Source organism: Stenella coeruleoalba (assembly GCF_951394435.1).
Source record: "Stenella coeruleoalba genome assembly, chromosome: 15".
Lineage (NCBI taxonomy): Eukaryota > Metazoa > Chordata > Mammalia > Artiodactyla > Delphinidae > Stenella > Stenella coeruleoalba.
The window spans coordinates 3,521,606-3,536,211 of record NC_137161.1 but is presented as its reverse complement, the minus strand read 5'-3'; the positions used below and the strand labels follow the sequence as shown (position 1 = coordinate 3,536,211).

Genomic DNA, 14,606 nt, shown 5'->3' with positions numbered 1-14,606 from the left:
TTCTTTTAAAAAATTTATTTTATTTTTGGCTGCACTGGCTGTGCACGGGCTTTCTCTAGTTGCGGCGAGCAGGGGCTACTCTTTGTTGCGATGCGCGGGCTTCTCATTGCAGTAGCTTCTCTTGTTGCAGAGCACAGGCCCTAGGCGTGCGGGCTTCAGTAGTTGTGGCGCCCAGGCTCAGTAGTTGTGGCTCGCAGGCTCTAGAGCGCAGGCTCAGTAGTTGTGGCGCATGGGCTTAGTTGCTCCATGGCATCTGGGATCTTCCCATACCAGGGATCGAACCAGTGTCCCCTGAATTGGCAGGCGGATTCTTAACCACTGCACCACCAGGGAAGCCCCCTTGCTTAACTTTTTGAGGAACCACCAAATTGTTCTCCAGAGTGGCTGCATTATTCTACATTCCCCCAGAAATGCACAAGCGTTCCAATTCCTGCACATCCTTGCCAACACTTACTTTCTGTTTTTTTGATTCTACCCATCCTAGCGGGTATAAAGTTGGGATCTCATTATGGTTTTGACTTCCATTTTCCTAATGACTAATGATGCTCAGTATATGTTCATGTGTTTGTTGGACATTGGTATGTCTTCTCTGGAGAACTGTTTATCCAGTCCTTTGCCCATATATTTTAATCAGATTGTCATTTTGTTGTTGAGCTGTAAGTATTTTTTGTATATTTTGGATACTAGACCCTAATGAGATATATGATTTGCAAATATTTTCTCCCATTCTGTAGGTTGTTCTTTTTTCCTTTCATGAAAGTATTCTTTGATGCACAAAAGTCCTTTTTTAAAAAAATATTTTGATGAAGTCCAAATTACATTTTTTTTCTGTTGCTGGTGTTTTTGGTGTCATATCTAAGAATCCATTGCCAAATCCAAGGTCATGAAGATTTACTATGTTTTTTTCCTACGGGTTTTATAGTTTTAGCTCTTACTTTTAGGTTTTTGATCCATTTAACGTTAATTTTTATATATGGTGTAAGGTGAGGTGGATGAGTCCAGTTTTATTGTTTGGCATGTGGCTATCCAGTTGTCCCATAACCATTGGTTGAAGAGACTATTATTTCTCCACCAAATGGTCTTGGCACCCTTGCCAAGGTTTCCAGGCACCACCTTGAAACTCAACTGACCATAGATGAATAGGATTTTTGCTAGACTCTCAATTCTGTTTCATTGCTCTGTTATGTCTATCCTTCTGTAGGTACCATACTGTTTTAATTTAGCTTTGTAGTAAGTATGAAATTGGGAACTGTGAGTCCTCCAACTTTATCATTCTTTTATCAACGTTGTTTTGCTATGTTGGGTCCCTTCCATTTCTGTGTGATTTTTAGGATTGGCTTTTTCATTTCTGCAGAAAGGGCTTGGAATTTTGATAGGGATTGCATTAACTGTGTAGAGTGCTTGAGAGAGTATTGCCATTTAACAGTGTTAAGTCTTGCAGTCAGATGGGATGACCATGGGATGTCTTTTCCACTTACTTAGGTCTTCTTTCTTTCAATAATGTTTTGTAGTTTTCAGTGTTCAGATCTTTCAACTCCTTCATTAAATATACTCCTTTTAATATGCTTCTGGATTCAGTTTGCTAGTATTTCGTTGAAGATTTTACATTTATATTCATAAGGGATATTGGTCTGTAATTTTCTTGTGACGTCTTTATCTGACTTTGGTAGCAAGGTATTGCTGGCCTCATAGAATGAGTTAGGAATGTTCCCTTTTCTGCTTTCTGGAAGCATTTGAGAAGGACTGGTATTAATTCTTCTTTAAATGTTCGGTAGAATTCTTTGCTGGGAGGTTTTTGATTACTGATTAAATCTCTTTACTTGTTGTAAGTCTGTTCAGATTTTCTGTTTCTTCTTGAATCAGTTTTGGTAGTTAGTGTTTCTAAGAATTCATCCATTTCATACAAGCTGTCTAATTTGTTGGCATACAGTTGTTCATAATTCTCTTGTAATCCTGTTTTTGTAAGGTCAGTAGTAATATTCCCAATTTTCATTTCTGATTTTAGAAAGTTTAGTCTTCTGTTGCTCTTAGGCAGTCTAACTAATGTTTTATCAATTTTCTTGATCTTTTCAAAGAATCAACTTTTTTCCCCCTTTCTAAATTTAGTTTATTTTAAAATTTGCTATTTTGTTCATCTTGGATTTTTGGCATTGATTTTGATTTCTTAAAATATTGCATTAAGATATTATTTATCTTGACTGATGAATTTTTTTGGCATCCCCTTAAAATTCTGCCCCCAAGGCAAGTGCCTCATTTGTCACCTTAGTCTTGGCCCTGGGGACTGAAGCTGTAGTTGGAGGGAGGGAGGGAGGGAGGTTGGTTAGATCTGGGGGAGGGGGGAATTGGGGGTGGGAGACAGCGGTGGAAGCGGGGGGAGGCAGAGCCACCAAAAGACTTCCTTAGATTCTCTGCTTAGATGACTTCCTCAAGTCAAAGTTGGGATAACTTCCATAAGTTTGCTCATGAAGCCCCATGGCTCAGATTTGCAGTACTCCAGGAGGTGTCTTCCAGATTTTCTCCTTTTAGGGTTCCATTTCCAAGGACCTCAGACCTAGATAGGAGGGGGTTATACGCTGAGCGAACACTGACATCACGTTTCCCAAAGGACACATGGGTTTTGCGCAAACTTGGCCTTGGGCTGCCGACAATATTGACCCCATGGTTCAGGGCTGTTCAACCAAAGGGAGGCGATGGTGGGGGAAGAGGGCAGAGGTCTAGAGAGGACCCAGTCTCAGAGCAAGTACCTGCCTCTCCTCACCCCAGGCCTTCCTTTTCTTCTCCCTGTCCCACTCAAGTGGCCCTTGGCCAGTTCCAGCTTCCAGACAGGACTCCTGGTTGGAGCCCTGGGGGTGAGTGAAGGGAAGGCAGCCAGCTCGGAGCCATGCCTATGCCTCCCACCATGTGTGTGCCCACGGGTGTCGCCTACTTGCTGACTGAGAAGTGATCTGTCTCATCTCTTGGAGCGAGGGCAGAGGGAGGAGAGGTGCAGGTAAAACCCAGGTCTTTATTAGCCATAAGACCGGCAAAGATGGTTCTGGGAGGGAGGAGGGGGCCTCAGCCTGGCAAAGGAAGAGTCATGATGTGTGGGATGGACATAATAGCTCAGTCTCCCTAAGGAGGCTGTGAGGAGAGAAAAGTGGGCAGGGCAGGCAGGCTCTGTGTCATCTGGGGTGTCAGTCAGGGTCCTGGCAGGAGATAAAAGACCCACTCAGCTGTCTGTGTTTGCATCACTAAGACTTAATGAAGAACTTTCAAAGAATCAGCTTTTGGTTTTATTTATTTTCTGTTTTCTATTCTTTTCAAAAAAACTCTAATATCTATTATTTCCTTTCTTCTGACAGCTTTGGGTGTAGTTTGCTCTTTTCCTAGTTCTTCAAAGTTATAAAGTTAGGTTATTAATTTGAGATCTTTCTTCATTTTTAATGTATATAAATGTACAGCTGTAAATTTCTCTGAGCACTGCTTTGAATATGTTGCATTTTCATTTGTCCCCAAGTATTTTCTAATTTACTTTGTGATTTCTTCTTTGACCCATTGGTTAAGAATGTATTTTCACTGGAGAGTTTTACATACGGAGTCAGAAGCATGGTATGATTTATGATTTAGCAAGAACATATTGGCTGCTAAGTGCATAACGGGTTGTAAAAAGGCAAGTATGAACACTGGAAAGCAATTTAGGAGGCTGTTGAAATTGTCTATGTGAGAAATGTTGACACTGTCAAAGGTAGTGACAGTGGAAGTGACAGAAAGTATACATATGTAGAACATATTTTTGGCAGTACAATCTGCAGGACTTGTTGATTGATTAACCGGCCAAAAGAAACGGAGCAATCAGGAATTACTTCTAGGTTTTGGCTTGAATAGTTGGGTGGATAAAAGTGACATTTACTGAGATGGAAGGACAGGTTTATTTTTTCTTTTCTCTGGTGGTGAGAGGGACTCCTGCTGAGAGAGAAATCGAGTTGTTTGGAGAATTGAGATGTTTATTAAAACTATCAATAAAGTAGTGTATATGACATTCTAATGTCCAAAGTGAAGGTCAGCATGTTTCTACATTTGGAAGTCATCAATACAAAGATGAAATTACCTAAGGAGAAGGTATAGATTGAAGTGATAGACTAGGATTGAGCCCCCTATTAAGGGAATCCAGAAATAAGCCAAGAAAGGGTGGAAAATATGTGCCAGCCAAGGGGGTTTTTAACTGTGGAATGGCACTGAGAAGCTGCGTGAGAAGTACACAGAGATAAGATTTGGTAAAATAACTGGTGATTTTGATAAAAGCTGTCTCAGTGAAATTGTAGGGACAGAAGCTGGACTGAGGGGAGGTAGGTAAGGGGCAAATAAGAAGTGGGTTGAGATAGTAACTCGCGAAAATTCTTTTGATACGTTCTGTGTGAGGGTGAGTAGAGGATTACATAGGGAGGGCAGCAGTTAAAGAGGAACTTGTTGTCAAAGTCCTTTTTAAAAGATAAAAATAAATAGAAGTCAGACAACAGGATTCAGAGCACTAGCCAGGGGTATTAGATTGTCCTGAAATAATGAGGCTATTCTGCCACTGGAACATGTGAGAAATCAGAAATGCCAGTATTGATGCAGGTAACATGTTAGATTTTAGGGAGAAGAGATGAGGAAAGTATGAGGTAAGTCCATCCCCTAAAAGGTAAAGAATTAAGGAGGTACTGATATACAGTAATACTCTGGAAACACGGTGAAGGCAGTTGAACAGGGCAGAATAAGGATTACTGAGCAATGCTGTGTAGCCACTTGAAATAGGTAGTCATAGGGCTTCCCTGGTGGCACAGTGGTGGAGAGTCCGCCTGCCGATGCAGGGGACACGGGTTCGTGCCCTGGTCTGGGAAGATCCCACATGCCGCGGAGCGGCTGGGCCTGTGAGCCATGGCCGCTGAGCCTGCGCTCCGCAACAGGAGAGGCCACAACAGTGAGAGGCCCGTGTACCGCAAAAAAAAAAAAAAAAAAAAAGAAATATGTAGTCATAAATTTAAACCTTGATTATACTTCTCAAGTGATGTTCAGGTTGTGGAATGAGGGGTATGAACTAGTGGATAAAGTTGAGGAGAGGAGAGAGGGCAAGAGACTTATTTTGGACTAAGGACTCTAGAATCGGTAAGGAAAGAAGGACGGACAAGAAGGGTAACTAACAAACAGGCATAGCAGAAGAGTGGTGGAGTAAACAGCCTGGGACTACTCTAGAAAGCGGGCTGGGGTGATGATGTTTGAAGTTGAGATTCAGGGCACAGCTATGGTCATGACAGGGTCACAGCAGAACGGTTTAAAGAGCTGGGAGGAAGTAGGAACCTGGGTAGGATTACACATACAGCACAGTATAGGAATTAGTATAATGTATTATTTAGGAGTCTTGGAAGTCTGGCCAAGGATGAGGCAAACAAGGATGTGTGTCACGATGGGATTGATTCTAAAGAAGTCTCACAGGGCAACATGGAGTTTCAACTCCTGAGTAGTAGTTAATAGAATCCCTGCTACCATATCAATCAATCAGTAAATCTTAGCTGATGCTAGCAATGGGATAAAGCTAAGATGTGAAGGGTCTTCCTTTGCTTATCTAGACTAAGCAGCCTGTACCACTGTATTTAAATATCGGTAATATCCAAATACTCTGCTACCATGAAGCAGCTAAGTGCGACAGTGAGTGAGGCTGCGTGGTGGTACACTTCAGATGTCTGATTGATTGGAGGATATTTTGCTTGATCCAATGTTCATAAAACAGGAAAATGACTTATAAAGTAAAATAATTGTATAAAATCCCAGTGACAGCATTTATTTCAACTTTATTATATAATTAAAGCAAATAAATGTATATTCATTTTTATACATTAATCTAGCAAAATATATTATTACAATGAACACTAGGGCTTAAAAAGTACTTGTCAAAACAGCCTGCTGCGAGTTAATACCATTTTAATTCTAGACAGACATGTTAACTATTTTAGGCTAGTTAGTGCCTTCTAATACAATGGAGCCATAACTGAATAAATATACTCTCCAACAGTGTGCTGAAAGTAGTGATTTACACTCAGGGAAGCATTTTAAATCAGACTCCTCCCCCTTCTATGCATCACTAAATTTTTATTACTTGTAGTATATTCTGAACTAGTAAATTTTAATAATACTTTAGTTCAGACTTTTAAAATACATTTTATATGATAATTTTAGTTTATTAGTTTATGAGTATAGTTAACTTGGCAATATTTGTCTCATGCAAATATTACTATAAAAACAAGCCAATTTCTTTTACTGATTGGTTTCCCAAAGCTTTCTAAAAAAAATAGTATTGTACAGACAAAAGTCTTTGGGTCTCAAGAGTCATGTTATAGTGACTGTAGGTTCTTTCTCATCCATTAGAGGACATTTCTTTGAATTTAGAGGTTCCTACAAAGGTACTCTTGCCTGGGTGACATGTATTTTCTTTGTAGAGCTACTCTGGTATTCCCCAGCTATACACACAAAGGAATAACTGGATAAAACTTGTTGATAACAACTAGACATCACACATTGTTTCTTTCATGAGCCATGAATAATGACATCAATCCTCTGCGTACATTAAGAAGCTGCTCTTCTTGCTATGGCCAAGAAAAAAAAATCACACTTTGGTAGTTTTACAGTGAAACTTTAAAATCTAATAAAACAGTAAAAAAAAAAATCAAGATATTAGATACTATGAATAAAGATTATGTATCAGTGTTCATTCTATCCAGTTCACCAGGGTCCATTCCTAGATCTCTACAGAATTATGTGCTTATTACTGATATTTTAGATATATTTAGATGAATTTAGATGATCAGTTGCGAGAAGACCTCATCTTTTAAACCCCAAATCAATGAAATTTATTTTTTACTTTCTTCCTTTAAATATTAAATCTATAGTCTGGAGAAGAACTTCAGCAAGAATCAGTCTAGTTAGTTAGCTTATGTGCTTTAAGCTGAACTGGCTTAGCCACACATCCTGATCCTCTGCTATATATCAGCATACTAGTTCTATTAAAATTTAATAAAAGTGTATTAAAATATCCTGTATCAAAGGTTAGTACTAAAATACATATAGAAATGCCTCCACCTTTGAGAAAACACCAAAGGCATGTTCACTTGGAGAAGTACCTTTAGACACCTTCCCCCCTCCCCAACCCCTGACTGCAGTTGCTGGTCTACTAGACCTTTGGAAAGCCAGCTACTTTAATCCCCAAATCTAAGGAAATGAAGTCTTGGACAAGTAGACAATAGTTCTTTCTGGGTAGTTCTGCCTGACACAGGACTTCAGAAGACACATCAGGACTGTTGCAGTGCATCGTACTTAGATGCATACAAAGAAATCATGCTTCTAGCTTATTTTTAAATTTCTAAATCCATCTTTTCTTAGGAGACAGACTCATTATTTAAATCACCCCTATTTTTCTACTGTAAATTTGCTCCCATTTTAATTTTAAAAACTTAAAGAACTAAACCCCAGTGGGGCTAAAACTGGCTTCTCTCAATCTAAAAAGACAGAAGAAAAACCTGTGGAAGAATTTCCCATTTAAATATATAAAAGCATGACTGATCATTCCATTTGAAAAACCCAAACTAGATAGCTGATTTACCATTTCCTTAAGAAGTCTGTCTTGCAGCATTTTCATGTTTTCTTTCATCAGACACATCTGTGAATAAATAATTTCCCCCATGAAATTTACTATAAAATTTTCACAGCAAAAAGACAAGTTAGACTAATATTGAGATTATATATAAAAATATAAAATTTATACCTCAGATGTAAAAATAGTTTCTTCATAATCAGTGTTGTAGAAGACATTCTTTTCCAATGAAGCTTTTAAAAGGTGAAGTCTAACAAATAGAATAATGAAAGTTACCTTTGTATTTTAGTTAACAAATTAAATTGCTATAATATAGTATATATAATTTTAATTTTAAACTATTATAATAAAATCTAACGTTATAGATTCTAATCATTAAGAATGTCATACTAACCTCTGCTGTTCACTTTTATGATAGGCACTGAACTTCTGAAATACCTTTTCCCAAAAGCCCTAAATTTCAAAATACAAAACTGATTATAGTAAATTACGACTAAAAATTAAAACTTAGCAGAATTTACTATATATTATTCCTAATTTTAAAAACTTGGCTATATGCTAAGAATATTGCAGATGTCCTATACTCGTACGGCTAAAAAAAAAATTGAAAGCAAACTCTTTCAGACTTTCTCCTTTATTATCGAAGGTATTCATCATAAACTTTATATATATATTTACTGAAATATAGTTGATTTACAGTGTTTCAGATGTACAGCAAAGTGATTCAGTTATACATACATATATTTTTTCAGATTCTTACAAGATATTGAATATAGTTCCCTGTGCTATATAGGTCTTTGTTGTTAATCCATTTTATATACAGTAGTGTGTATCTGTTAATCCCAAATTCCCAATTTATCCCTCCCCCGCATCATAAACTTAAGTCTGTATTTTTAGTGTATGTATGTATATGAAACTAACTAACTAAAAATCTAAGATTAAATTATGTTCTAAAAAACAAAAACATTTATGGTATGGTCTACAAGCAGAAGGTTAACAGAAGTTTTCCTGAGTGTAGCTCTTTAAAAATGAGGTTTTAAAATTATTTTTAAACTCTTAAAAGCACAAACCACAAATTCCTTCTCCAAATCTTTTAAAGACTGTGAATCTTTTTCAAAATTCTCCAGCTCCTCTATGATGATGAGTTGGAATTTGTCAAGTTTTTTGATCCTATTAAAGAAACAAAATGAGATTATTTTTTTTAATGATAGCACTTATAGCACAGCACTTAGAATATCTCAGAAGGGATTTTTAGCACAGACCTATACTCCTGAATCTGATGGTCCACTGTTTTTATATGTTGTTGAGCCGTTTTCCAAGACTGTTTAGTAAAATAATCCATCATTTTGTGGCGGATCTGAAAAATACTCATTTTTAACTTGAAAAATCTTTACAAAATAATAATCTAACCAAGACTATATTAAGGCCAAAGCCTTTTCCATGAAATATAAATACCTAAGAAGAACTTAGAAAAGTGAAAAATTAAAAACTCAGTGATCTCAACTGAAGTGTTAATAAATAAGCTCAGAGCAGGGCCTAGTTCCACCAGGAAGGCTCTGAGTGAGGGTTGGAATTGGTAATTATTTTCATAAGTACATGACATTCTACATTTACGAAAATGCTAGTGATTATAATTCTCTTCAGGAACACAGCATAAGAGCCACACTCAAAGTTATTTATTACCATTTTTCATAAAAACATATATTCGCAGCTAGTCACAGATGTGTAACAGAATATATGAATCAGGGCTTCTCTGTTTAGATGAGACTGACCTTGGATAAATCAAATCAAAACAAAAGAAATATACAGAATCTTAAATAATTTCAGATTTTACCCATGAAGAGATGAAAAAGGCAAAGAAGAGATAGGGCTGATAACCTGTGCAGAAAAATATCTTAACAGGAGGGCAAAAAGAACTGCCTACTCTAAATATAGGCATGTGAGAAAAAGAGATAGGTGGAGAAAACAATAATAATTAAAAATTATTTTAGAAAGTGTTTTTGTAGGAGAAAACAATAATAATTAAAAATTATTTTAGAAAGTGTTTTTGTAAACATCACCTCGTTGGAACCTCAGTAACTAAGGATATGTAGGTACAGAACTGGTGAAACAAAGTGAAATGGATTTCTCTGAGGCTGCTCATCCTCTATACTTTAATATAGTACCCTCAACAAGCAGTCACTGCTGTGGAGATTAAAGAATGTATTAAAAAGACTAGGCATGAAAAGAAAATCGTTCAGAAAAAAAAAAGAAAATTCACAGAAGACTCAAAATGTTAAACTGAAAAGGAAAATAGGACAAAGAGAACCCATAGAAAAAGAAAGAATACAAGTAATGCACAGATTTTAGAAAAGGAACTGGGCTCATGAGATAATAAGGCTTTTCGCCTAGGAATCATTCCAATTTTTCACCAGTACATGAGGAAAGGTGAGTTCACGAAGAAATGTTTTGTTGCCAAAGGGTCAAACTGACAGTCTAGTAGAAAGTGTGCCATATTGTCATGTTATTGGGTGCAAATATAAATCATAATTTAAAGAATGACAACTCACATGAACTTTCCTCCTAAATTCTGTATTGAACTCCTCACACATCGTCCCTATACCTGAAATTTCAGTTTCCCAGTTCTCCCCAGGAATACAAAAGTCATTTGTTGATAATGGAGATAAACTTTCAGACACTAAAAAATGAAGACAATCAGCCAAAATTAAGATATGCATTGTTATAAATTCAGCATTATTTGTCATGAGGCTGCGAACAAATCTATCTTATTTTTAGATTCTATATGTAATCTAAGGATTATAAAATCAAAGACAGACTATATTTTTCATTTAAAATATTATTTTGACTTAACTAAAAAAACCTTCTAGCATGGGAATTAAGGCAGAAACAGTAACATTAAAATAGAACATACTTGGACTGATTTTTAAAAAAAACTAGTTCTTAACTACTACATTATTAACCCAAGTATTTAGTGACACACTCATCTATCAGTAAATTCATACTCTAGTAAAACTTGTCTGTGGTAATCAGTGATAGAATGATAAGGGAGATTTATGAGTAAAAAGACCCTTACTATAACATTATTCAGGTAAAGTGAACTTTGTGATAAAGCATTATCCTTCTTGGATTTATACAAAGTTATCTTTACAAAGGAATTTGTTTTGTGAGTAGAACCACTCAAGATCTAAGAAACCATTTTCAAAAATAAATGCATTTTGACATAGGCATTTGCTCTACCTACCTTTCCAAGTGTGATGATCTGCACCTTCTCCTTTAGACACTTTCTTGGGAAGCAAGTTTGCTCTTTCTTCTTCTTCTTCCAATTCTGCTTCACCAGGATTACTTAGATTGTCTTCTATGTACATTCGTTTGCGACTAAGATGTTGTGTAGGGCCTTAGAAACAGTTAAAAAGTAATTAACAGTGCTACAATCTTAATTACAAATACCTAATATATACTTGCTTTTATAAAAAAGGCCTTTGTTTCCATTATCTGTATAGTTTTAGGTAACTGTGCATTAAATTCTATTGTACTTACTTTCATTTTAACATTAACTAAATTGACTTAAAATATATAATTTCCTCAGATGAAATTTTACAGCAGTATTTTGGTGATTAACACGTTTTTTAAAAAGCAAGTCTTTGAATACAAACCTGATACATGAGTGGAGTCATAGGACATGCCACACCATATTTTCTCTCTTCCTTCACTAGACATGGATAATGGAGATGCTGAATGACTTTCCTAAAGTATATATCAGAAATAGGAAAAAATATTCTGTAATTACTCTTGGATTCACCTTTGACCATCTTTCTCAAACTCTAAAGACAGTAAATTGCAAATGCTATCAATTCTTTTTTTTCAGATTGTTTTGTTTCTATACCTTTTTATGTCTCATACTACCATACATTTACCTAAATTCTTATGTTAACCTCAATCTTAAATTACAGCAATAGTTTTGAGCTGGCTTTTTTAAACTACTCCTACTTTTCAGTTCTTCCTTATTAGGATTTTGATTTCTTTATTTGAGTCAAGAAATGGGAAGCCATAGAAAAGAAAAGTCTAAACTAGTTCTTTCAAGCCGTATCTTTAAGCCATATCTTTGTCCTCTAACCTTATGTCTTACTGTTTCAATACACAAGTTTGTTGTTACAGTCACATTAGTCTTTTTCCTGTTTTATGAAAATGCATGTCCACTTCCGGTAGCCTTTCTGTACTTAGGTTACTGCTGCTTCTCCAGTCAGTCTGTATATATACCAACCTATCCACTTAGGTCCAGGTCAACACCCAGCCCACTCCAAGCTGTAAAATTCTACCTTAACATTCTGTATTTTATAGGTTATTAAAATTTTTTTGTTGAAGGATTGGTGGACTTCTATAGTGGAAAAAAAGCTCACCCAAATTCCTGTATGATCATGAAACCAGAAAGTCCTAATTATAAATATGTCAGTGGTTTAGCAGTGATAGCCTATTTAAGACCATCTCATTTTAAAAATTTCAACTCCTTTTCTATGATCAAACCATCCTACATATTTTAAACATCACATTTTCAGATAATAACCGTTAAAAAATACTAAATTATTATAACTATTATTAAAGGCCCATAATCTGATTCTTATAAGAACCAACTTAGTATAAGGAAAGCTTGACAGATACACTACCATATATACCCCTCTTTTGCTTCAAATATGATTTTCATATGTGGAGGTTCAATTTCCATAAATTTTTTCTGAACTGTAACTGCTTACATCTGAATAGCTGTTGCAATTTTTGTATTTCCTGTATAAGTACACTCCTCCCTCAGTATCTGCGGGGCCAATTCGGTTCCAGGACCCTTACAAATATCAAAATCCACTGATGCTACCGTCCCATATATAAAATAGTGATCCACAGTTGGTTGAGTCCACAGGTGTGGAACCGATGGATATGGAGGGCCAACTGTACCACAGAATTTATATTGTTTCTATTCACAATAGTATTATTCTTAACTGGGCTATGAATGAACAAGACACACAGAAACCCAAAGGAAGTTAGAAAACTAAAGTAAGAAAAACACAACAACATTAAACCAAACTACTTAAATTTTGAGGGAGTAACTCATTCCCTACTAAAACTCAACACCCATTCATAACTGAAAAAAAGGCACTTAAACAATTAGAACTTTAATCTGATAACAAGTATCTACCAAAAACTATCGATAAGCATGCATGCTAGCATGGTATCTATTTAGCACTGCTCTACAGGTCATAGTAACCTTAAAAATGAAAAGACCATGCAGTATAAGGACTGGAAGAGAAAATGCAAAAATTACCATAAAAAACAGTTTATGATTATCTATATTCAAAATACAAGAGAATCTAGGCAGGCAATTATGAGAGAATTTGCCAAGGGTGTGGGGACATATAAAAATCAATAGTGTTTCTACACAAAAGCAAAAAGTTAAAAATCCAGAAAACAATTGTTTTAAAGTTTTTTTTTTTTTTACATACAGTAAAGAAAAAGGCCCATAAAACACTGCAGAAGTACAACTTTCTTTGTGGAAGATTTGACACAACTTTGTTGGAAATAAGACCAAAAAGTAGAAAAATGAAATATGTCGATGAGAAATCTCAGTAACGATACTGGGAAATGGCAATTCTTCCCTTACACAAATTTTATTGGACAAGTATAGGGCCAAGAGAATTTAGAAGCAGAATGAGATGAGGGTGAGGATGGGGGTGGTGAAACCCCTGTAAGCATAAAACTACACTAATTGAGGCAATGTTGTATTAGCTCGAAGATAGGCACTGTTCTATATTCTACTGGCCAAACAGCTGACCCATGTGGTTGCCAAGGCTGTGACCAGACTGGCATCACAAATGATGGAGAAAGGAGGGGTATCCAATGCATGATGTTGCACTAATTCACTAGCCATATGCAAAGAGGAAGCCTAGGAAGATGGAAAACCTCAAAGTTAAAACTAACATTTGTACAAGAAAGGAAAATATTTTTATGACAATAACTGAGGGAAGGATTTCTTGAAGAACAAAAGATTGGTAAATTTCATTACATCACATTTTGATTTAACTAAGTGAAAGACCGCTACATACTAGAAAAAGAACGTCTGCAATGTATATAACCAATAAAGAATTAATCTCCAGAATATAGTAAGAACTCCTACAAATTTATAGGAAAAATCAAACTATGCAATTTAAAAATTAGAAAAAACACAATTTACAAAGTGGCCAAAAAATATGAAAATACTCACTGATGCTGTTAATCTGAAAAATGCAAATTAAAGTCAGACACACTTTACACTCATCAGATGGGCAAAAAACTGTAGAAAAATGGGCACTATCACATAGCATTGTTGGAGAGTGTAAGCTGGTACAACTAATTTATATAGCAAATTTCCAATACCTAATTAAGAGTCAACAGTAAATGGGAAACACAGTGTCTCCTGTAAATGTCCAGCCAATAAATATGTTACAATTAAAATTCCATCTAGCACAGATAGCATCAAAGTAGGTGGGTGGGGATGACCTAAGGTGTTGAGATTTGCAAGATGGGATACTAAAGGGAGAAAGGATTCAAGGAAAGGAGGGATGATAGAGCAATACTGAGAAAGGACCATGGGATGATGGTCTAGTGGGAAATGGTTTCAAATTGTGGTCTGCAGAAATTAAGAGTCTTGCAAAGGTGCTTTTGGGGGGTTATCAGAGAGGGAGGGAGGTGTGTAGGCGACAGTTTAGACCCATCTGCTTTAAATAGCATAACTGCATTTTTATTTTTATGTTTGGCACACTGAAGGTTTCATATAAGATTCTGTTTGGCAATCAGTTCTGTAGCTTTATCACTACTTCAAAATTCTCCAAATTAAGCCTTCTATACAGCCCAAGCCAAGGAGGTGAGGTGGGTTTTGTAAACTGGTACCAAAGTACAAACAACTTAAAAAAAAAAAAAAAAGCAGAATTCAAACTACAAACTACTCCTCATAGACATTATATTTTTATCTACACTCCCT

The 14,606-nt window shown here is 36.0% G+C and overlaps 1 protein-coding gene across 2 annotated transcripts in view; it reads right to left on the bottom strand.

Annotated features, from left to right (window-relative positions):
• Nucleotides 1-5,891: 5,891 nt before the first annotated feature.
• SYCP2 (synaptonemal complex protein 2) overlaps nt 5,892-14,606 on the bottom strand; it is a 73,062-nt gene continuing 64,347 nt past the window's right edge. For both annotated transcript variants that reach the window (XM_079944286.1, XM_079944287.1), the window contains exons 35-43: nt 11,257-11,347; nt 10,845-10,997; nt 10,153-10,280; nt 8,866-8,960; nt 8,674-8,773; nt 7,998-8,056; nt 7,775-7,853; nt 7,613-7,669; nt 5,892-6,599 (exon numbers count right to left, since the gene is read on the bottom strand). In XM_079944286.1, coding sequence (XP_079800412.1) covers nt 6,525-6,599; nt 7,613-7,669; nt 7,775-7,853; nt 7,998-8,056; nt 8,674-8,773; nt 8,866-8,960; nt 10,153-10,280; nt 10,845-10,997; nt 11,257-11,347 — 837 coding nt within the window. In that variant the 3' untranslated portion in view covers nt 5,892-6,524. The remainder of the gene's footprint in view (nt 6,600-7,612; nt 7,670-7,774; nt 7,854-7,997; nt 8,057-8,673; nt 8,774-8,865; nt 8,961-10,152; nt 10,281-10,844; nt 10,998-11,256; nt 11,348-14,606) is intronic.